At 33.2% G+C, this 25560-nt stretch overlaps 2 protein-coding genes and 1 non-coding gene across 3 annotated transcripts; 1 reads left to right on the plus strand and 2 right to left on the minus strand.

The window, feature by feature from the left end:
- Nucleotides 1–7345: 7345 nt before the first annotated feature.
- LOC112097384 lies at nt 7346–8443 on the minus strand. Its single transcript, XM_024182589.1, has one exon. The coding sequence runs from the start codon at nt 8441–8443 to the stop codon at nt 7346–7348; it is 1098 nt and encodes a 365-aa protein (XP_024038357.1).
- Nucleotides 8444–13104: 4661 nt separating this feature from the next.
- On the plus strand, nt 13105–13211 carry LOC112097575. The gene has a single exon (XR_002905106.1). It is a non-coding gene; the product is annotated as a small nucleolar RNA R71 (small nucleolar RNA).
- Nucleotides 13212–20412: 7201 nt separating this feature from the next.
- LOC112097385 lies at nt 20413–22021 on the minus strand. The gene is made up of 2 exons (XM_024182590.1): nt 21290–22021; nt 20413–21186 (listed from the first exon to the last, which is right to left on the minus strand). Exons 1-2 carry the CDS (start codon nt 22019–22021, stop codon nt 20413–20415), a joined length of 1506 nt encoding a protein of 501 aa, XP_024038358.1.
- Nucleotides 22022–25560: the final 3539 nt, after the last annotated feature.

The following is a 25560-nucleotide window of genomic DNA, read 5'->3' on the forward strand; positions in this document are numbered from 1 at the left end:
ATGCATGAGCTGCTTCCGCGAACTTTCGTATGTTGTTTATGAACAGAAACTAGTAAACAGACCCATACGTACAATTCTGTTTGCATATAACATGTTGCTCGATTTCAGATTTGGTGGATCTAATTTCTGATCGGTATCAGTTTGCATATCGTTTTCGGTTTGATACTAATTTTGAGTACGACATCGTGCCTTTTAGTTCATACATACATTGTGTGGTCAAAAATGAATTATTATTTACAGAAATTTGATGAGGCCACAACCATTTGCCAAAATGATGAAAACAAGCTAAATTAATTATTGTAAAAGACTTTGAAAGTGAAATATTTACACAGAAACAAAAACAAATGATCCGAATTAATTGCCTCACCTCAAGGGCAGCGGCCATTACAAATCATGCGTGACCATCACACATGATTCATGAAGAACGGCCGTTAATGTCGGTACTAATTAATTTAGTCGGTAAATTCCCTCATGGGTTGAAATAAAAATTTTGAATTTAGAACTTTGTTCACGTAGATGAAAAGAGAGAATTTAACTACTAATCATATGATGCCTCTATTTCATCTATTTCAGAATAATTATGCTTGTGCCGAAAAAATTACAGAAAGATAGCAGAAAAAGTGAAATTTTTGTGTGTTAGTTTTTATGCACTTATCACTACTGGTTATTCAAAATGTGTTATATTTATAAATTTTGAATTTATACAAGTTATAAAAATATCTAGAGATCTACCAGTTTGAAAATACTTAAAAATCAAATGATTGTTTGGAAGCAGAGAAGGTAAAGCAAAACAAGCAGATATGAAAATTCTTCAATCTATTAAACTCAGGTTAATGAATTTGTACACAATGTGGCTTTATATGCAAGTATATCTATTGATCCAAATAGCAGCTAATTACGCTTAGCTAGTAACTAATCCTAACAGTTTCTAACTAGTCTTCATGTGTGCAATGAAGTATGTAACCACCGGGCAGTCCATGTCATCAACTGATAAAACCTCCAGCTGCGGCCGCTTGGATACTATGCTGTAAGCACCATTATGCTACAAGGATTCGGTATGAGTTCAGTTCTTGTTAAGCACTTAATTAATGTTTGTTATAAAAGAGAAATAAAAAAAATTAAAATAATTCTAATTATTAATTTAATACTCAACAAAAACTTAGCTCAGCCGTAAATCTTAATTCCTCTACCATAATACATGAGAAGATTAACTTATATCTACCCAGAAATGTGAGAGAAGATAATAATTGAGTCTCCAACAAGGATTTGAACAAAAATCTTCACCAAAGTGAGAGCCGGTAAATGCTCATTCAGTCTTTATATTTTGACTTAAGTGTTTCCTTAGACCTTATATTTTGAAAATTACCTCAAGACACCCTTACTCTTAAATATGTTACACTCTTATTTTTACTGTTTATTAAATCTTACAATAATACCCTTGCTACAATATTTTTTACATTAATTTATTTACCTATTGAAAATTTTAATTAGCAAATTATCCAATAATTATTTTTAACAAATTAACCAATAAATATTATTGAAAAGAATTGGTATCTTTTGTGTTCTTGCAACAATCTTGCTAATTATTATTTATAAATTAATTAATACCATCTAACTTTAAGCAATGTCTAATACGTTTATGACAATCTTACTAATAATTTTTTATAAACAAATTAATTTATAAAATTAATCTTAAAAGTAAAGTAATAAAAAAATTTACCCCAAGTTTTATTTTTACTTTTAAGGCTAATTTGATAAATTAATAATTTTTTCTTTTCACAAATATACGAAAAATATTATTACAAGGGTATTATTAAAAAAAGTAAGGGTATGATTATAATATATTTAACAAAAATAATGTCTTGAGGTATTGTTTAAAATATAACAAATAAATGAGTACTTAAATTAAAATATAAGAATTAAATGAATATTTACTTAATTGAGAGCATCACCTCATCACGCGGCCAAATCCCTGAGTGAACTAATTACATACATAACTAAGAGTCATTGATGGAAGTTTTTTAAACAACTTTCAAATTAAATATGTACATGGCTTTATTGAGCCGCTTTGTGGATAACATTGTAGCCTCCATGTCCATTCTAGACTCTTTTTTTGGTGCAAAACTAATTCATATCAATTAGATATCATCATAATTCATTAAAGCAGTTTTTTAATCGATTGATTTTATGATTTTACTTCTGGTTCTTTTCTGTTTGAGAACGTGAATAATATCAACATAGAATTTATTGTGTGTAAATCATTACAATTCTAGTAAAGTCCATATGAGATCCTGTATCTACATCCAAACATATTTTCAAAATTATAATTTTGAAATCATAAAAACTCCTATGATGGTGAGAAAAGTATTTTACCATCGCGTCATTTTCCTAGGTGGCGGATAAGAAATGCGTAGGTTTGATTTTGAGTACACAATTTTGGAGAGTGTCGCCGAATGATTGAAAAAGATACGAAGGCTAGTAATTATCAACTTGCATGTATGTGTAGGTAAATGCTGCACGGCTTGCGTGTTCAAATTCTCCACGGATGTCCGGTTAGATTACTGAATTGACTTCGAGAGTGATTGAGATTGACACCTTTTTCACACTCTTCAATTTGACTGTTAGCCGTACAGTACAGCATTTGTACTGTGAATTGAGTGATTGATGATGATATAATGTCAATTCAGACACTTGCGACAGCAACAATTTAACCTTTCCACCTCAAATTTCATCACTTTACTATTTTCAAGTTTTGTTTGGGGTGATATTGCCTTTCAGCAATTACATTTTTTTTTAATTAATCACAAGTATTTTTTAATGTTAATGATAGGGATGGTAATAGATCGAATCGGGCTCGAGTTTGTTCCATAACAATGGATTCGGTTGGGCTCGAGCTTGCTTTGACTAAAATAAAGGGTCTGGCCCTCAGTTCGAAGGGATCATAATTTTTTTAATTTTTTATTTACACATTAAAACAACTAAAGTAATCTTAAATCGTATTATAAGCTTAAACAAAAATAATTATCATTATTTATAAATTTTGATGAAACTTAAAAAGTTGAAAGTAAGGACAATGTAAATTATCAAATGGGAAAATTTCAGCTTAGCCCCATCGTGAAGTGACAATCTTCGAATTACTTCTTTTACTATTGAAAACATCAAGCTACTCTCCAAAACTCGTTATTTTTAACCATTGACCGCCGTTTACTCATAAAATATGAAAACACCCTTACCTGAGCAGTATATTCTTAACGGCATTGTGAGGCATAAAAAAAAAATTTGATGTGTGACAAATCATTGGAAAATAAAAAAAAGTAGTTGATGTATGACTAGTTATTGAAAAATAAAGTGTTGAAATGACTTAATTGACCTAAATAAATTGATAATTTTCCTAAATTAGACATGTTAGGTAAACAAATTACAAGACATGCCATTATATATAAATTACGATAATGCCATCAAGATCAAATTTCAAAATTAAAAGTCATACCATCTTCGTCTTTTTCTTTTATTTTTTTCACATCCTTACTCCATCTTTTCCTTTCATTTGTTTTTTTTTTCCTTATCCCTACTCCATCTTTTTCTTCATTTTTTCCTTTTCTTTCATGTACATGACTCTAGGGATGGCAAGATCCGGATCCGGGTTCGGGTCCGGGTTCAGCCTTCCCAGTTTCGAATCTGGATATGATTTTCTTATATTGGATCTAGATTTAAACCCAAACTTTTTTCATCCGAGTTCGGTCCGAGTTTAACCTAGAAAAAATCTAGGTTTCTAGATTCCGAATTTTGAACCCAGATTAGTGAATCAACTTAAAAAAAACTTAAAATAAAAATAAATCCAAATTATAATAAAATAAAAAACATATACAAATTAAATTTCAATGGTATTACAAGAGCCGAGAAATTACCATCACTCAAACGAAGAGTAAATGCATATACCGACATACGAAATAAACTTTCACTCAGTTACAAAAAACCATCTGAGAGAGATCTTTAGAACATTACATATACTTTAACCTGCGCTGCCTTCATCAAGCTTCAATGGCACCAATTCACTTTGAAATGTTTCATCTCAAATGAGAAGGCATCCATGGAAACTTTCTCGACCTGTAAAATGCTATGCCCGGCTTCTAAATTCCAGCTGGCGACGCCAAATGAAAGAATTAACAATGCACCTTATATTTGAAAGTTTCAATGACGAATTGGGGAGTCTGACCCCAGAAGGCCCAATTAGTTCTGCATGAATTCAAATTTCCGATGGTTAAAATATATTTGTCATGCGTTTTAAATGCTATAGCTAATTCAAAACACGTGACAAGATTTTACTGGATGAGTAAGTAAACTTTTTTGGCCACTAGAACTTACTTATCATGCTCTGAGGACTGTTCCCGTTGATGATTGAAGGCCCATTTTGACCCCATTCGGATCGGAGTCTGAGAAAAACAGAATATTTAATTAATTAAGTGTCAGTTGGGATTCTTGATTGATGGCAATTGAATTTGTATATCAAGTTAATAAATGTGTCAATAAAACCCTAACAATGGTGTAAATATATACTCACCGAGTGGTCTGTTGGATACAAAAAAGCATGCTCCAATAACAAAGTAGCATAGCAGAAGAACAAATCCTTTCATGTAATGAGAAGTTCCATCCTGAAAAATTAACAATAAAAGAGTACTTAATATTTCTGATTGAACTATGAGCACAAGTTTTACAAAAAAAGAAAAGAAAAGATTAATAGTGTAAATTAATTACCTGTAGAGCGAAGGCTGTGGCAATAATTGCTAGAGCAAGAGAGCCAGTCTCAAGGAGATTGAAGTTAAGATCCATTGTAATCCACATAATCCAAGAAATAATCCCGCACAATGGAACCTGCAATCATATTAAGGCGATTAATTAATATTAAGATTTAATCATCTGAATTTTTATGAGTAATAAGAAGATTACTCACTCAGTAAATACTTACCACAAATACGCAATTTGAGTTGCAGAACCCAATGCAACACCCAGTGAAATGTCTTGCATTTCAATTTTATAAATCCAAGCATAGATTTAATCGTATATTAATCCTAACAATCAATAATGCATAACAGAATTGATGAAAAGATTTTTTTAACATCCAATTAATCATGTGAAATAAAAACCATAATTATCAAAGAACATATATAGGGAATTAATTAAATAAAAATATAATTATTTCATTGAATAGGATTTCATCCTTAATCTCAATATAAAAAAATTAGTTAGACATACTTGAATTGAGAGCAACAAAATAAATAAAACCAGCCATGAAAAGCCGAAGTGCTGCTGCGGCTACCCTCCATTCTCTCTGTCTCGCGTCCTCCCTTTTTCTTTCTCCCTGGCAGCTACTCTCTAATTCCTTTTATATTGTAACGCCACCACAAAATCCTCAAGTCAAAAGGATTTTCAAACAAGCCAAGCACACCCAACTTTAAGCCCATGCACGTGAAGCCCAGTTGAAATTAATGGTCCATGCTTTTCCAACTATTCACGTGAGATGCACAAGCCAATTATTCTCCTTAAACTCTAATTGGTTTCCTTTTTAAGCTCTCTTTCATGAATTGCTTCCACAAATTAATTTGATCTTCAATACTGTCCAGTTATTATTCCTTATGCATTTTTCATCCATAATCTCCAATTATTTCCCTAATCAATAAAATAACTCAATTAATTAAAAGAAATAAATAAAAATAACTAGCAATTATATAATTAAGGATAAAATATGTATATAAATTATGCTCATCAAATATCCCCAAACTTAGATTTTGCTAGTCCTTGAGCAAAACTAAAATTAAAAACAAAAATAAAAGAAACGAAACAAAAAGCAAATCCTAACTAAACCACTTTCGCAGGTAATTGCGATTGCATTTAGCGTATGCAACAAACCTTTAAACCCCTAGGCGGCCCTAGTGGACGAGTTATAGTCCCGTGAGGGCTTTAGTGATGATACCGACAAACATCATTTTTTTTAAAAAAATAATAAAATAAAATGAAAAGAACAACAAACTTTAAACAAAACATGAAGATAGCCTCAAGGATTACATAAATTATATAGCTCAAAGAAAATTTCAAATATTGGCAAAGTTCTAACTTTAATTCAATAATCAATCCCATCTCTCTTTCGATTCTTATAGTGTGTGTGTGAAATCAATTTAATTAAATCAATTCCCAAAATCCTCAATATCAACAGCCTTCGTCTCAAACAAAGAAAAGAGTTGGTCAAACTAATCTTATCATCTTGATCTTCAATTTTTTTTTTCACAGGCTTTTATGTGCATTTTCTTTTGATATTTTTTTAGCACATGCACTTGATTTTTTTCTTTTTCTCTTCTTTTTCCTTTTCTTTTTTTTTCTTTTTAACCATAGTTAGGAGCTTTTACTCTATTCCTTAAGGTAGCCTTCTTCTCATGGTAGATTATCTTCTACATACTTATGGTACATATGCCCAAATTACTCAAGGATAGCTTTACTCTTAAGGGTTATAGGTAGTTATTTCTGACTTTGGCATCTGTGTATACTAATTTGTATTGTGGAGATAAGAATCAAGACAAACAATCATTTACTCTATCTAAAATTCTCAACTTAGGCTGCGTCAATATCAAATTTCAAGTCAAAATTACGAAAGAATATATATTAGTACTCATGGTTTAAAGAATCTCAATCAAGAGGAACTAACACAAGAATCAAGTATAAACTAAGACAATATTCAACCCTTTCTAAAAATAATATTTATTGTCAATCAAGTTCTTATCATTGGCTTTTCACGTAAAAACAAAAAAACACAATTTTTTTTGAATTTTTGATTTTTTTTTTGGTTTTTTTAACAAACAAAGCACACACTATTCCCACCCCCAAACTTATTCGGAACATTGTCCTCAATGTTTCATAAACAAAAGATATGCATGAAAACAAATGAAAGAAAAATAATAACAACAATAATAATAACATAAATAATAAAAAGAAAGTTGGAAAGAACACACTTGGATGGGCTGGGAAAGCTTAAAAAAGAATGACAACTAAAAAGAAAACGTTAGAAGAAATATCAATAATGAAATAAAAAAAATCCTACTAACTAACAAATTAATGTAAATAACAAATCAACCAGGATCAATAAGAATTTGGTGAAAACCAAAGCAATTATACATAAAATGCCAGAAAACATAATTGCCTAAGCACTAGAGCATTTTATCTATAAAAGGATGATGGTAATAAAACTCCTCAATATCACACTGCTTTGATCTCTTCTGTTCCAAGCTTTCCTAAGAGTTATCTAAAGTAGTATAAAAATCTAACAATTTAAGCACTTTAGGTCTTACCACCTTTTTCATGTCAGAATGTGACCATATTGCACTACTTTAGGAAGTAACTCCAACTTGAATGGTTCAATTTTCTCTTCAGGAAGAAGTGGCTCAATCATTTCTTTCCACTTAATTAGATCTATGATAAAACTCGAATCAAGTAAAACATTAACTTCTTCAATACCACTATCAACATCAACAGAGAAATCAAAGTCAGTTGTGCATGGTATTAATGGATTGTCACAATGGTTAGAAATAAGTGAGTCATTAATTGATGCTTCTATCATATCTACTTCAACAACTTCATTATCTTCTTGTGCCTGCTTGGGAACATTAAAAATGTTTAATTCCATGGTCATGTTACCAAAAGACAATTGCATGTTTCCAGTCCTGCAACTAATATGAGCATCAGTTGTAGCTAAGAAAAGATGACCAAGAATAATTGGGGTGTGTTTCTTAAGATCCTGTACATGCTGAGTATCAATAACAATAAAATCAACAGGATAATAAAATTTGTCAATCTGTATCAACACATCCTCTATAATACCACGATATATTTTCATTGACCTATCAGCAAGTTGCAAAACAATGGAAGTTGATTTTAACTCACCTAGTCCAAGCTGCATGTAAGCAGAATAAGGCAAGAGATTAACACTAGTGCCTAAATCCAATAATGCTTTATCAAACAATTGGTTCCCTATAACACATGACACAGTAGGAGAACCAAGATCCTTAAATTTTGGAGGCATTTTACATTGAAGTAAATTGCTAGTTTGTTCAGTTAAAAATACCTTTTTGGTGACATGCAAATTTCTCTTTTTAGTACATAAATCTTTCAAAAACTTGGCATAGGAAGGAACTTGCTTAATAGGATCGAGTAAAAGGATGTTTATACTTACCTGCTTGAAGATTTCCATAATCTCACTTGTTAAAGTCCATTTCTTTACCTTTGTTAACCTTTGAGGAAAAGGAGCCTTGGGAATGTAAGCTGGCGGGTCACTCTCTTCTGGATCATTTGGTGATGAGTCTTGTAATGGAACTGGATATGAAGAAATAGGCTCAGATGTCTTTCTTGTTTGAACCTCCACTTTGTTGTCAAATAATTTTCCTCTTCTCAAGGTCATAATAGACTTTGCTTCTTCATGCTGATGGCTTGAACTCGATCAAACTTCATGCACTCCTTTAGGATTGAGAATTAGTTGACTTGGAAATTTTTCTTTTTCTCTCTCAGTTACAGTAGTTGCTAATTGACCCAATTGATGTTCAAGCTTTAGAATAGCTTGAGTGTTTAACTGAAAAGTTTGTTGGGTTGACTGAATGAAACTTTGACGTGTATCATCTAAAGAAGGTTTTCTTTGTTGAGGTGCAACAAATTGACACATAGGCTGTTGGGTAAAAGGATATACTTGGTTAGGAGTAGGAGTGGGCAAAAAAACCGTAGTCTTAAAAAAATCGAACCGAACTGACGGTTTTTTTTAATTCGGTTCGGTTTTTTTTTTTAAAAAACCGAACGGTACCATTTATAAAAAAAACCGAAATGTCGGTTCGGTATTCGGTTCATTTAACTGAACCGAAAAATCGAACCGAAAAACCGAATTATTTTTAAATTTTATTAAATTAAATATGTGTTAATTTTTAACTGATTGTGTAAGATAGCTAACATAAACTTGCATACACACAATCAGAGTATATATATATGTTAGTGTTACAATTTCGTAAATCTTTATTTGCCAAAATAAACCCTAAAATCAAATATTCAAAATCGAAACCAAATCCAAATCACCCACCCCAATCCACTGCAATCACGGCCGACGCTGCTCACCGGCGCGACAGCTTCTTCTCCACTCGCTAGCCACCGCGCGCCAGCCACTTCTCCGTTCGAGCCACCGCGTGACAGTTTATGCTTTGCTCGACAGTTTCTGCTTTGTACGACAGCTTCTTCTCTACTCGCCAGCCACTTCTCCGCTCGCCAGCCACTGCGCGACAGCTTCTCTACTAGCCAGCCACCACGCGCCAGCCACTTCTCCACTCGCCAGCCACCGCACTACAGTTTCTGCTTTGCTCGATAGATTCTGCTTTGCTCGCTAGCCAGTAGCCACCGTACTCCAATAGGTATGTCAAGCCTTGTTTCTTTAATTTTCTACAGCAGCCAAATAAAAACAAATGTCCGGCACTTTTTTTATTTTTTTAATTTCATTTTCCTCCGGTTGTTTTAATGTCTATTACTGTGTAGATATAAATTGCATGATTTACAATATATAACTGCTAATTATGTTTATAAAATGGCTACTGATTGTATGTTGGACAGTGGCTATATTTACTTATTTAGATTTTATTTTGACATTATAATTGTTCTAATTTTATAGAATGGTTGACAATGTTGGTGAAGTACAAATTAGTGATGAAGTGCAACAAGTTAGTAGTGAAGAAGAGGTCAGTGGTAGTAAAAAAAGAAAAATTGAGTTGAGATCATTTGTGTGGAAGCATTTTTCGAAGCTACCTAGAGGACTTAGAGCTAAGTGTCATTATTGCGGAAAAAGTTATGCAGCCCATAGTAATTCTGGAACAAGTGGTTTGTCGACTCATTTGGATAGATGTAAAGTGCGCAAAAAAAAGAAGGCTGCAAATGATGCAAAACAACAGACATTAGTTTGTAAAAAGGGTAAAGGTAAAGATGATGGTACTGCTAAGGTTATACACATAAGATTTAATAGAGAGGCTTGTAGAATGACACTTGTGAAAATGATAATTAAAGATAAGTTACCTTTTAGATTTGTAGAGGCTGAAGGGTTTTTGGAGTTCATGGAAACTTGTTGTCCGAAATTTGAGGTACCATCTCGAAGAACAATTACAAGGGATATTCTTAAATTGTATCAAAATGAAAAGGGGCTGCTGAAAAGTATTTTGAGTGCAAATAAACAGAGAGTATGCATTACCACCGACACATGGACTTCAATTCAAATGTCAAACTTTATAGTAGTTACAGCTCACTTTATTGATGAAGAGTGGGTTTTGCACAAGAGGATTCTCACTTTCACACCTATTTCTAATCACAAAGGAGATGGCATTGGGAAGTTAATTGAAAATTGTTTGATTGATTGGGGGATTGAGAAGTTGTTGACAATTACAGTGGATAATGCAAGTGCTAATACACTTGCAATAGCTTATGTGAAGAAGAAGTTGGCAAATTGGAGTGGAAATTCGATGGTTTTGAATGGTTTATATATGCATGTGAGGTGTTCGGCGCATATAATCAACTTAATTGTGCAAGATGGGTTGTCACAAGTGAGTCAATCAATAGCTAGTATTCGAAATGCGGTGAAATATGTTAGATCATCTCTGGCAAGATTACAAAAGTTCAAAACATGTGTTGATAGGGAGAAAATCTCACGTGGAGGGCTTATGGTATTAGACGTGCCGACTCGGTGGAATTCAACATATTTGATGTTAGAAAAAGCGGTAGCATTTGAGAAAGCATTTGAGAGGCTAAAGGAAGATGATGGCCATTATACAAACTGGTTTGATGAGGATGAGAGTGAAAAAAGGATGGTGGGGCCACCAATTGATAAGGATTGGGAAAATGCAGAGAGGTTAGTCAAGTGTCTTTCGATTTTTTATCATGTGACTTTAAAATTCAGCAGCTCTTTAACAGTCACTTCCAATAATTTCTTGAATGAAATGTGGAAAGTTTATATTCATTTGAAGTCACTTGTTGATTCTAATGATTTTTTATTAAATCAAATGGGTTATAAGATGGAGGAAAAATTTGTCAAGTATTGGGGTCATTTTTTTGAAAAGGTTAACATGTTGTTGATTGTGGCAAATGTGCTTGATCCTCGCTGCAAACTTGACTTTGTTATATGGTGTTTTAGTAGCTTGTATGATATTAGAAAGGTTGATGAATTGAGAGCTAATATTAAAGAGTTGTTGTTGATAGAGGTGAGAGTAATCCAAATAGAGGTGAGAGATGTAGGGCTGTTCATGATGGTGCTAGTAGTAGTATTGAGTCATTTGATCCTTTTACACAATTTAAAAAGATGAAAGAAAGTTCAAATGATGACATTAGTGGAAAAAATGATGTTGAAAAGTACTTGTCAGAGACTTGTGAGAGTGCTAGTAATCCCCAGTTTGATATTTTGACTTGGTGGAAATTGAATAGGCCTCGGTATCCGATTTTATCTCAAATTGCCAAAGATGTTTTGGCAATTCCGGTGTCTACTGTGGCTTCTGAATCAGCATTTAGCACATGAGGGCACATTCTTGATCCTTTTAGGAGTTCTTTAACTCATAAAACAGTCGAGTCATTAATATGCACTCAAAATTGGCTTCGCTCAACTCTATTAGTAGAGCGTACAATACAACCAAGTGAGGAAGAAGCTGAATTCTATTAATTAGTTGAAACAGGTAATATTGTAATTTATTATGTTATTTTTTTCTATTTCACTTATAACATTTTGTATATTAGAATTAATTATTTTAATATAACTGTTTCAATTTCTTGAAGAATTTTTGAGGCCAATGCAATCTCAAGAACAACAGCAAGTAGCTGAGGAGTAAATGACAGTTGATTGATGTTGCTTACCAGTAAGTTTTCTTTATTTTTTTTAAACTAGCATCTTATTTATATAGATTGTTTATTTAATTATTTATTTTTAAATTTTTTTTTTTATAGATCCAAATATTGAGTTGGAAAATGCCTAAAGTTGATGTTGATATTGATGAAGATGGGAGAATGTTGTTGGCGTTTGTTTGCAATTTTTTTTTTATTTTGTGTTGTAAGTTGTAATTGTTGTTATTTTTATTTCTCTTTATAACATTATGATTATGTTTATATAGATAGAGTATTGGAGTTTGGTTATGAATTTTGAAATTTTAATATTTCATATTTTGGGAGTATCTTATTAATATTTAGTAAAATATTAGTAATAAAATGTGTTTTGAATACTTTGTATTTATTGTTAATATTTGTAATAAAATTAGGATAAATTAATTGTTGAAAAAAATTATTACATTCATGAGGCTCAATGGGCTAAAAATTTAAAAATTCAAAATAGGCCCAATAGGCCCAGAACCGAAAAAACCGAACCGATCCGAAAAGAACCGTTTGAGTTTGGTTCTTATTGAGTTCGATTCTTATTCGGTTCTTTTTATAAAATAACCGATTTAAATCGGTTCTATTTAATTTCGAACCGAACCGAACCGTGCCCACCCCTAGTTAGGAGGGACAAATTGTTGATTGGGCAAGCTAAATTGTTGTCCTCCTTGGTCTGACAAAGGTTGATTTTGTTTCCAAGAAAAATTAGGGTGGTTCCTCCAATTAAGATTATATGTGGGTGAATATGGATTATTGGAGGTTTTCTCATATGATTGTAAGGCATGTACCTGCTCAGAATAAGCCTCTTGATAGGCTGGTAATGATGGACAATTCTGTGTTGTATGAGACAAGTTAGAACAAAAAGCACAAACTTTATTAGCTACACTAGGATGATGATTCATTGATTGGTTCAGAGCTAAGGCATCTACTTTCCTAGAAAGTGTAGCTAAAATGGATTTCACATCAAAATCATCCTTAACTTCATATAAACCCTTTATAGAAACTTGAGATGATTTTTCCCTTTGATTTGAAAAATTTCACTGGTGAGAATTCTCAGAAAGTGAATTAAAGAAATCCCATGCAGCCCCTTCATGTAAGTTCAAAAATCTCCCACCATTCAAAGATTTTACCATATGACGATTTGACATAGTTAAACCATTATGAAAGCACTGTATAAGTGTTCATTTCTGAAAACCATGGTGGGGACACTTGAGGAGTAAATCATTGAATCTTTCCCAACACTCATAAAATTGCTCACCCTCTCTTTGATAAAAATCACTTATCTCTCTCCTAAGGGCATTTGTTTTAGACATAGGGAAAAACTTGGTGAGGAACTTATTACTCAATTCATCCCATGTAGTAATAGACCCAGCATGAAGTGAATTCAACCAAGCTTTTGCTTTGTCTTTTAATGAGAAAGGGAACATACGAAGCCTAATTGACTCATCATTAAAATTTTGAAAACGGAATGTAGAGCATATGTCAAGAAATTTCTTAATGTGCAAATATGGATCCTCTCTCTCTAACTCATAGAAAGATGGTAAAAGTTGAATGACAGAGGGCTTGAGTTCAAAGTGTGTTGCTGTGGTTTGTGGTAACACAATACAAGTTGGTTGGTTGGTTGGCTACAAGTGGTGAAAAATATTCTCTAAGGGATTTCTCTGCTTGCACTGGTGGAAGTATTGGCAATAGTCTATTTGGGTCATCCATCACTTTTAAAGAACTAGCTTGACTATTATCAATTTTCGACTCTCTTTTAACCAAACAATTTGTTGAATCACGTTCCCAAACACTCATAAACTAACTAGACAAGGAAAGAAAAAAAATAAAAAATAAAATAAAATAAACCAACAATAATGAGAATAAACGAAATTTAAAAATAAAAGAAATCAAACAACCAAACAATGAATTTAAAGACAAATAATTTTTTTTTTGTGTTTTTTTATTTAAAAAAATAAAAAACAACCTAAATTATAACTAGTGGAAGAATCAAATCAACCTAGATTAAACTGACTTTCTAGCACAATCCCCGACAACGGCGCCAAAAATTTGTTGTAAAAATTTTAATATACTCGCAAGTGAACAAATCTAGAAATAGAGTAGTGGTAACGAGGTCGATCTCACATGGATTGTTATAAATTGAAAAGTCTAATTTAAATCTAAAATTAATATTAATTCTAACCTAGTTGAGCAAATTGAGTTTTAAGAGAAATTAAACTAATTAAGCTAAGAAAACAATTAAAGTAAATGAAATTTCAATAAGACAAAAATTACCAAGGTTTTAGAATCCACCACTATTCAACTAGTAATTATCTAATTATTAATTAATCCCCAATTTTAGAGTGACAACTCGAAATCAATCTATGTCATCTCATGAATATAACAATTAAGCCCAAGCAATTAAAGCTAATGTAGGTTCTTTTTATACTTAATAGTATGACTTCTAAGAAGCTCATGTAAACATATTGAATAACAAAGAGTCAAAGTTTCCTAAGCACTCCATGTAAATAATTTAATGAAAGACATAGAATCAAAGATAATCATGTATAAACTTTATAAATCAAACCATAAATTTTATCGAATATTAATCCTAACAATTAATAATGCATGACAGAATTGATGAAAAGATTTTAATAACATCTAATTAATCATGTGAAATAAAAATCATAATCATTAAAGAACATATATAGGAAATTAAAAAGATAATTATTTCATTGAATAATATTTCATCCTTAATCTCAGCATAAAAAAATTAGTTAGATATACTTGAATTGGGAGCAACAAAATAAATAAAACCAACCATGAAAAGCCCAAGTGCTGCTGCTGCTGCCGCTACCCTCTATTCTCTCTGTCTCGCGTCCTCCCTTTTTCTTTCTCCCTGGCGGCTGCTCTCTAATTCCTTTTATATTGTAATGCCACCACAAAATCCTCAAGTCAAAAGGATTTTCAAACAAGCCAAGCACTACCCAACTTTAAGCCCATGCACGTGAAGCCCACTTGAAATTAATGGTCCATACTTTTCCAACTATCGACGTGAGATGCACAAGCCAATTATTCTCCTGAAACTCTAATTTGTTTCCTTTTTAGAGATGCACAAGCCAAAATTTGAGATGCCCAAGCCAAAATTTGAGAGAGAAAATTTTGTTTCAGTCTGTGTGTGAGAGATCAGTAAGGGAGGACACTGTTATAAATAGCTTCTATTAGGTTGATTGATGACGAATCTTCCTCGGAGTTTCGTTTTTTGATTTTTTGTTATGCAAGACACGTGCCTCACATACTGTGCATCTTGTGTTTTGAGATCAGTATGAGAGATGAATGTTTTACAAATTAATTTGATTTTTTTTTTCCGAACGGGGTTTTCCATTCTTGGTATTATTCTAGTAAAATTGTTAATCTTCTGGGCCAGCTAGTGTTGAAAACTGAGTATTCTGTAGTAATCATTTAGACAAGACAGATTAGTTAATTATTTGTGTAACATAAGGTAATGCTGATATGGTCTTTCTATTTATTATTTGTGACTGCAGTTGGACAAAATTATACAAACTGGCTAGCCAGCTCTCGCAAATTAAACGTCATGAAGTTAAATTTAATACTTCAACTAAGCATTAATGCTGGTTTTGACGCTTTTTTTTTTTTTCATTTTTATTGTAATATGATTACGTTTGCGTTATGATCTGCAGAAGACATTTGATTCTAACTAAATTTTCGGTAACTAAACGAAAAGAAATTCAAAATGATTTGAAATGCAAAAGCAAAGAAAGTGATCGTTAAAAGATTCTGGTATCCGTACATTGACTTAGGTTAGAGACCAATCTTTGAAGCACTACTACTGGAAGTGAAGTTTTCTCACTCAATCTGAAACCCGTCAAACTCCTGAAAGTTGACTTAAAATTCTAATGTGATGAAATAGTCAACTGTAATTGTTCACTCAAAAGTCAAAAATATAAATCTTAAAAAAAAAAAAAAGCAGACTAAAAGCGTAAAGCATAAAGGAATCTGCTGTCTGGTTGCTGAAACAGTTTGGAAATTGGAACCCTAATTACTGTTTATTACCTTAAAAATAGAGTTATAATAATTTATTTGAGAGATGGTTTAGAGTTGTTTCATTATATTTGACATTCAGATATTCATTGATCAAATATATATATATATATACTTATATAGACATTGGTTTATCCCAATAGAAAATAGAATAAAAAAAGAATCCTATTTTCTCTTTTCATTTTTTCAAAATTAATTTTATATTGAAAACAATTATTAATTGCATAAGGATTCATCATTGAGCTGTTTATTTATATTATGATGATATATTGTCTTATTTAAGTTATTTGAGATATTCATTATTTGTTTAACATATATAATTTGTAAGAGCACAAATGCACATATATTAGTTTTCAAAATTTTTTAAGTTAAAAACCAAACAACTTAATATTTATTTTTAGTAATTCAGACAAAAAAAAATATTATTCAGATTAAGGCATTCAATTATATTCAAAAATTCAGATTAATTTAAGTCTCTTCAGTTTTGAGATTAAAAAAATATAAAAAAACCACCTAAACGAAAGACAAAAGTGTCAAGCATTTATGTTCAGCACTCATTAAATGGCATGTATACAAAGAAAAATCTCACTGCAATGCAGTAATGAACGTTGGGTCGAAAAATCTTCAGCGCACAGCAAACAAAACCATCCGAGTTTACACCATTAAATTTGGAAATCGACAGAGCAAATCATTATATACCAAGAAAACACGAAACTCCATTTTCTATCTTAATTAAAGAACCAAAATAAACTTGGTACCAACCAAAAAATGTTACACGTATCTTTGATATTAATTGATCCTTCTGGTTCTGCGCCTAACCAGCATTTGCCGTAACGTGGGCTACTTCTCTTCTTATAATAACATGTTGTTTGTATCAAAAACGGCACCATCAAATTTGTACAACCAACCCGTACGGACAACGTAGGAACCTTCCTGGAAACTTCGTTCAGGTAAGTACACAACATGAAGTAGATATGTATTTGCACCCAATATGGGCGAGATTTACCTCCATCCCCTGCAAATAAGTGTATCTACAAGGAATGATGATGAATCCCGTTATAGTCTCGAGCTCATTTCTTTTATTATAAACTCGGAAAGAGTCTTTACCAGCTAATTAACTAACGGTGTGTCGCCGCACCGTAAATTGTCAAAATAAAAAGATTTCTTCAGCTAATATATCTAATATGTTAAAATATAAAAATCTATCCAACTAATATATCTAAGTGCAAAGAGTTATGTAACGTGGATGTTTTTGAGATACCTTACGAATCAACAACGAATGCCTTCTTGTTTTTTTATTTATTTATTTTTCTGATATACATTTTATTTTGATGAGAACTTAATGAGTCGACCTCTTACATGTCTTACTTTTACTACGACATACCAGGAGTTAATTACTTCATGCATTGTTTGACACAAAGCATATATACTTGTGTGTGCGTGTGGTTTTTATTTTTATTTTTTCTATTGTTGAATGGTATTAATATTACAATGGAGCCTTCGGTAAAAATGAAAATAAAAATAAAAAATAAAAAAGATTGTAATTTAAAAGAAAATTATCCACTTGTCCACTTCCGTATTCAAACTATTAAGAGAACTAACGGAATATTGTATAAATAACTTTTTTACCCTCAAATGTAAAAGACAATTATCCACCAACCACCTGTTTTTTTCGCATTTTTTGAAAAATACACAATTCTTAATTTTTTTGTGCTGAACTCCACTTGAAATTATATTGATTTGCACCTATCCACTTCTGTCTTCAAACAATATCGTTATGAAATGACAATTTTACCCTTATGAGGTCAGCAAAGTTCTAACATTGTTATAATAAGAGTGGACTAGTGAAAAAAAAGTTAACTTTAGGTGGAGCGTTGCCAAAAAAAATAAGATTTGTATATTTTTGAAAAAAAAAAAAACAGGCGGTCAGTAGATAACTACCCTAATTGAAAATAAGTGTGTACGTGTAAGAATCCTAGTCAGACACTTATGAAATTGATGAAAGAAATTAGATGTAGTTGCTTAAGTTCTCTACGGGTTGAGCACGGGGAAGGAAAGAGGGAAGAAGTTTCCCAATTGTAGTTTTAGTGGAATGGTCCCTCTATTAGATATATATATGTATATATAAATGGCAACTGAAACTGAAATTGTTGGTGACTTTTTTTTGTGGTTTCTGTTTCTTTATATTTCACTTCCAGGAGAAGATTTGTTGTGGTGGGTTGTAATTTGCTTTCACACTTTGTGATGATCAGGTAGTTAGAGATATTTCATTTATTATTGATCAATTATTATTGTTACTTAGGACACCAAATTAATTCATACTCTCCTATAAGAATATCATTCATTCTGAGGGTCATAAGAAAGATTTAATTCATATTGGAGTGCTTAGGGATGGCAATGGGCACCGCCCGCAGCGGGTTTGCTATTACCAAACCCAAACCCGCACAAAATTTAAATTACCAAACCCACCCGCAACCCGCAGCGGGTTTTAATTTTTTTACAAAAACCCACCCGCAGCGGGTTTTAACAATTACCAAACCCGCAATGGTATCCGGTGGATTTTTTGCGGGTTTCTGTATTTAAAATCACAAATGTTTAATATATAAATTTATAATAATAACCTCAAATTCCATATAACATACTCAATTTTATATTTAAATAATGTAAATGAAAAATTAAAATTTCCACATCAATTCAACACAAATTCTCAAATTTAAGTATAAATTACACAAATCCATTTAAAAAACACAAACTAGTATCTAAAAATAATAATTACATTTCATATTATCATTTAAAACAAGCTCCAAGAGAAGATATTCATTTCATTCACCACCATAAGCACCCATCCAACACAATGCCTATAATAATAATTAAGATTAATATTTTCAAATACTAATTCGAAGGAAAATACCTTTAGTTTTCTTTAGATTATGACTTTAGAATAGGATATAGGCCACATACACACATACACAACTTTGAGTCTTTGGCTATTTGGTAATTTAATTAATGACATTATTTTCTTTATATATTTTTAGATTAAAATTAAATTTAAAATATTTGAAAAAAATATTGCGGGTTTGGTGGATATCCATGCGGGTATCCACCGGATATAAGGTTAATACCAAACCCACCCGCAACGGGTAAAATTACCCGCAACGGGCGGGTTTTGGCGGGTGGGTTTAGGCGGGTTTGCGGGTTTGCGGGTACAATTGCCATCCCTAGGAGTGCTGGTCTAACACGAAACATTGTTTTTTTATATGTATCTTATTTTAGTTTCGATATAACTATTATTCCACTGTAATACTAATACACATGCTAATTAATAAATCTATCATGTTATCCGTTTGAATGTTAGTTTTTTTCTTAACCTAAATATATATGTTTAGGATGATTTTTGAATCAATAATTGTAAGAAACATGGATAATATAAAAAAGGAGTCAATATTAATTATTTAGGGACAACACTTGGAGCATTAAAAGCAATATGGAAGAATTTACTAAAATGAATAGGTTTGGAAATCAAGGATCAGATTTTTCAAGATATTTACAGAAGATAATTATTAAGTCACATTAACAATAACTTTCACTTAATTTAAGAATAGGCCAGATTATAAGATATTTGGGAGCTCACGAGTGACTAAATTGAGTTTGTTGTAAGTTAGCTAGACCTTATGTAGATAATAAACTCTACCACAAAAAAAAATATTCTTATCTTTTTTAGTCTAAATATAAAGTATAGTTCCAACAACATTCTCACTTTTTAAACTAAGCATGATACCTGATCTTAAAAATTATACACTCTCCACCACTAACAATTTTATAAGTAGGTTAATGACATTGAGGTCATGGATTCAAATCCCGTCCTAGCAACATTTTTTATTTAAAAAAAAAATTGTACCAATGATATAACACTGGTTGGTCTCACTGTTTTAAACATCCTCTAGAATTATGTGATTGGGTAGCAAATGAGCAAATAATTGCCAATTCCAGTTGCCATTGTTATCTGAAAAATCAGCCACACACAAATTAATCAGCTGATCAGGGATTGGGTTCAGGGCATATGATTGTAAGTTATCAGCCTCATTGAGCCATAAATCCCACTAGATTTTCACTCTTTTTCCATCCCTAAGGGCCCATCGAGTTCCCTTCAAAACATGATCCCAAACCTTCCTTACAGCACGCCACAAGGAGGACCCATTCCTCGTTTATAAGCTATCAGAAAGATAAGTAGTATCAATCTTGTACTTCGAAGCCAGGACATGAACCTAAAAACTATTAGGAGAGTTGACCAGGCCCCACCCAATTTTCATCAGCAAAGCCATATTCATATGAGATAAATTTGTAAGACTAAGGCCCCCACATAATTTGGGTTGGCATAGAGTGTCCCACTAGATGAGATTCAGTTTTCTGTTTTCTTCATTTCCACTCTAAATAAAATGCTTGCAGCTTTGATCAATTTTAGTAAGAACCGAAGCTGGAATTTTTGTTGATTGCATGGCATAAATGGGGAGAGCTTGAATTACAGATTGTGCCAGAAGTGATTCTGCCCGCTAGAAAGAGATGCTTGGCATTCCAGCCTGATAAATGTTGCTGCACTTTATCCAGAGTCTCTTGATAAGTTGCCTTGGTAACTCGGGAGTGACAGATGGGCATACCAAGGTTCTTTGTTATTGAAAACCTGAGCGTATTCTTTGTCTCTCGGATTGTGTCTGTTTGAACATTTCGAGAGAAGAAAATTTGGGTTTTTGCTTTATTCACCTTTTCTCCAGAGCTAAAGCAAAAGGTACCCAAGACCTCATTAATCACATGAGCTTGGTCAACAGAAGCCTTTACAAGAAGAAGAAGATCATTAGTAAAAATTAAATGAGTAATAGGAATACCTCCACGTGTAAGCCTGATTGGTTTCCAACACCCATTCTGAACAGCCTGATTGATTCCGTGACTGAGCCTCTCGATGCACATGACAAAAATATAAGGGGATAAAGGGTCCCCCTTTCTGATTCCTCTAGATGGGATAAAACTTTCCGTGAGCTCATCATTCCACAAAAGTTGCACCGAAATTGTGGTAATACACTCCATTATAATGCGAATCAAGTCCTTTTGTAACCCAATCACGCCCAGGGTCTCATGAATAAAATCATAGCTCAAATGGTCATACGCCTTTTCCAGATCAACCTTGATAGCCATCTGACCAGTTTTACCCCTTTTGTTCTTCATGGAGTGGATGATTTCCTGAGCAACAATAACGTTTTCAATTATATGCCTCCTCGGAAAAAAAACTCGCTTGAGCAGGGCCAATGAGTTGCGGAAAAATGGTTTTGAGGCGATTAGCTACCAGTTTAGTTGTAGTCTTGTAAACCACTGTGCAAAGACTAATAGATCTAAATAACTTGAGAGAATTTGGATTATTGGTCTTGGGTATCAGCACAAGAAGAGTTTGATTTAACTCCCTAAGCAATTGCTTTCCCGAGAAAAAATCTTTAATAAGCTGACAAACTGAGAACCCCACCACATGCCATTGAGTCTGGAAGAAGGTGGTGTAAAGACCATTTACTTCCGGGGCTCTTATTGGGCTTATGCTGAAGACCGCATCTCTGATCTCTACATCATCAACAATTCTGCTAAGACTGTTAAGAACACAATTATCAATTAAAGAGAAATCAAGAGTAAAAGGATATTGGACATGAACACCTCCCTCTTTCATGTACAAATTGTAAAAATAAGAAATCGCATGGGCTTTAATATCAGCTTCATCGTGGATCCACTGCCCCACGTCATTTTTTATCATGCCAACTCTATTTCTTCGGCGTCTCTCGATAGCTTTTTGATGGAAAAAAGTCGTGTTCCTATCCCCACAGACAATCCATTGTCTCCGAGATTTTTGGAACCATAACACTTCCTTTTGAGTTGAAACTTTTTCAAGTTCTCTCTTTAACTTAGTTTCTAACTTAATTAAACTCCTAGAATGATGCTTCTCAAGAAACCATTGGATTCCACCTATTCTAGCCAGCAGCTCCTTTTTCTTTTTAAAAATATTGCCAAAAATGTCTTTATTACAGTTTCCCATTTTATTGATAAAATCATCAACAGCATTACAGAATTTTCATTGTACACTATAGTTCATCTCATTGCTAAAAATATGTTAATAGATTTTAATTAGTCAAGTATCATTGGTTTAATTGGAGGCTGTAAAGTTCATAAATAGCCATTGTATGTTGTTCGCCTTTGCATCCACGTAGTCAAGTGAATTTAATTTCATTTCTCGTGCTCAGATTCTTAAATATTTGTAACGGATGTGAATTAAATGAGTAAATATGAGGCGGTTAAGAAGTGGATAAAAACAAAAGAAGAAGCTGGAAAAAACAAAGCAAAAACAGAAGCCATACGTGTGTGAGAGAGTGAGAGAGCGAAGCTGTCAACCCGACCCAAAACCCTCGACCTTGACCCGGCCATATCTCCTATTTTCGACCACTGTTTCGGCCGAGCTTGGTACCAATCTGAAGGTTGAAGACCGGCCTTCTTTCCCCTGCCATCCTCGTCGCTGAAAACAGACCGGAACGCCGCCGTTCAAGGCTTGAAAAACCGCGGCCAAAACCCATAATCACCGCCGTTAATTCTACAGGAATTTGACCACGCCACCACCTCAGTTTTTTTCCTCACGACTCCCTCTTCCATTTCCGACCATCCACTACCGCCGGGGACATCGTTTTGCCTTTGATCGGTCGTTGAAGGACTTACGACTTTGGGAGCTCGATCCGGAGCCATCGCCGCGCGTGGGAGGTCACCACCACCACCGTTGGCTTAGTGTGGCCAAAACTTTTAGACTTGAGCTTCTCGACCAGCGTTGACCAAATTCCGGTGACCGTTGACAGGCAAGGGCATTTTAGTAATTGCACACTATGAGGGCAATTTTGTAATTTCTGAGCCTGTGGATATTTTAGTAATTCCTAGAATTGAGGATATGGTGTAATTATGATTCCGAGGGTAATTCGGTGATTTACGATTTCGGAGTATTTTAATGATTTACGGACTTTAGGGCATTTTAGTAATTTTATCAACACGGGAGTTGTAAATTATGGATAGATGTTCATTTCGAGTTTATTGCATAAATTTAGTCGTAATTTCGATTTACGGAAAATAATTATGTCGTTTCCTTGATTTAAGAGGATCCGCGAGCGAGAACCGGTCTGCGGACGTGGACGATAACCGAGCGTGAACACCGTCACTGTGAGTGGAATATACAAAACCTATTTTTATAGTTAATTATGATAGTAAAGCATGTTTGTGAAATAAGTATTTTAAATGTTCCGATTTAATGATTTCCTCAAAATGAATTTTAAAATATTTGGTTAATGGTTTTGCGTATCAACTTTGAATAAAGCATGATAGTATTTTAAAGACAAGAAAAGTGGATTCAAATGTGACATGATTTAAAGTATGGTTAAAAGGTATGTGAATATGAGTATAATGATTTTTTTTGAAATCATTAGACAGTATCCTTCCCCTCCAGATACAGTGATACAGATGAGATGAGATCGAGGCCTTTGGGGCCCGTCTGAACACACATAGAGGTTTTGAGCCGTGTGTTTGGGCGCTTTTGCCTTTTGGGGGCATATGCATGAGGTATGATGATTACAGAGATACAGACAGATATTGAGATACAAATGATACAGATGAGATACAGGCCTTTGGGGCACGTTTGAGTACACACAGAGGCTTTGGGCCGTGTGCTTGGGCGCTTTTGTCATTTGAGGACTAGATTATGCATGCACAGATATGATGAGATATGAGATGGTATTTCCCTGTCTATCCGTGTAGCTCCGGGGTGTGACGGTACTCAGATAGTACGTCATTGCTCGTCCGTTGAGGTCCGGATATGACGAGATTATTTCCTTGGGTACTTGTTTGGTGATGATTTTCAGATTTGTGTATTCTATATGATATTGTGATATGATTTCCATGATTATTTGGTACGATATTATATATGTTTTTCATGGTTAGTAATATGATTCAAATGTTAAATGATTTATTACTGGTTTCTCGCATATGGTTTGATGAAATCGTGTTTGGAAATGATATGATTATTTCTTTTAAAGTAAGAATTAATTTTCAAAAACTACTATCCACTCACTGATCTCACTGAATTTTATATTCACCCCGTTTTTATTATATTTTCCTCCATTGCCAGGAGGTTGCAGGTACACCAGACAGACCCAGCGACTGTAAATATATTTTGAGTCTTGGCCACGTGATAATGTTAGAAGATATATATGTTTTTGTTAGGACATCTTGGTCATTTTGTTCTTTTGAGATTGTATAATTTTGTTATATTATTCTTTTGGGATTAAGAATAAACTGAGATATTAATATTAGTTATAATATTATCTTTTGAGAGTCTGGAGATATAAAACTCAGTATTTTGGTTGAGGATGTTGATCACTGGAGTTTGTTGTATATTGAATTATATTGGGAGTGCTTGTTTTACATATTTTTCAGATTTGGAGTGTTATATATATAGAGGAGACTCTGTCGAATTTTCGGCAGAATCCTTATTAATTAGATTATTATCAAGTCCGTTTTGATGAGACTAGATTGACTCGTCCGAGGGGATTCGGGGCGGGTCGTTTCAATATTGCCCTGAGCCCCTCAATATATCTCAATATATTTACATTTATATCTTGTATATATGTGTTGAACTGTATTGATAGTATTTTTTTTCACATACCTTTACAGTACAACTGAAATATCAAATACCATGGAGGAAATTAATTATATCAGGTTCATGTTACAAAGACTGGTTCCTATCTAACTTCTTGGACTCAACAAGTCTTAACTACTTTCTTGACTAAATTCAACAAAGACAAAATAGCAACTTCAAATAGAACACATATTTCAATTCCTCCCTCTAGAACGGCGTTGTGCTTAAGGCCAAATTCTGAAAATTGAATTTCAGGGATTTAATCACAGTGGTAATGAAATTTCAGGAGTCTTGTCGATAATTCCATCTCTTTATCAGCATCACTATCATAGAAGGGAGCTTGAATCGTGAATAATTTTTTGCACAGATATCTAGGACCAAATTTTCATTACATTTGGAACACAATCCTTTATTCATTCTCTTGTCTATCTCTTCCGTGGTTAATCTTTTGACTGGCACCAATGCTGAACCATTTGGAGCTTCAGAATGCTTGGAAGAAAATTTATTGACTTTTGAGTGAGATCACGAGCTTCATACAATCTGGCTAACCTACTTGAATTAGCTTGAACAGAATCTTGAAGTCCACTCGCATAACAACTAACTTGTGTGCTTGAGTAAGATGCCCTACTTTTGATATCAGCTTCTCGTACCGGGTTTTATATTATGAACACTTCCCAGCTGTTGTAAGTTAGTCAAATCTCCAAAGAAACCTTGAAAGCGGGTGGGACCAAATTGAGCATGAAATGCATCTCAATATTTATCCCACTTCAGATCTCCCCTCACCTTTGTAAGTGTTTGGTACTATAATTGTGCTTCCCCCTCCAGGTGGAAAGATGCAAATGCTGCACGATCTTGTTCTAAGGTATGATTAAAATCAAAGAATTATTCCACTCAACAGACCCAACTTG

The sequence above is a fragment of the Citrus clementina genome, unplaced genomic scaffold (assembly GCF_000493195.1).
Source record: "Citrus clementina cultivar Clemenules unplaced genomic scaffold, Citrus_clementina_v1.0 scaffold_6, whole genome shotgun sequence".
Lineage (NCBI taxonomy): Eukaryota > Viridiplantae > Streptophyta > Magnoliopsida > Sapindales > Rutaceae > Citrus > Citrus x clementina.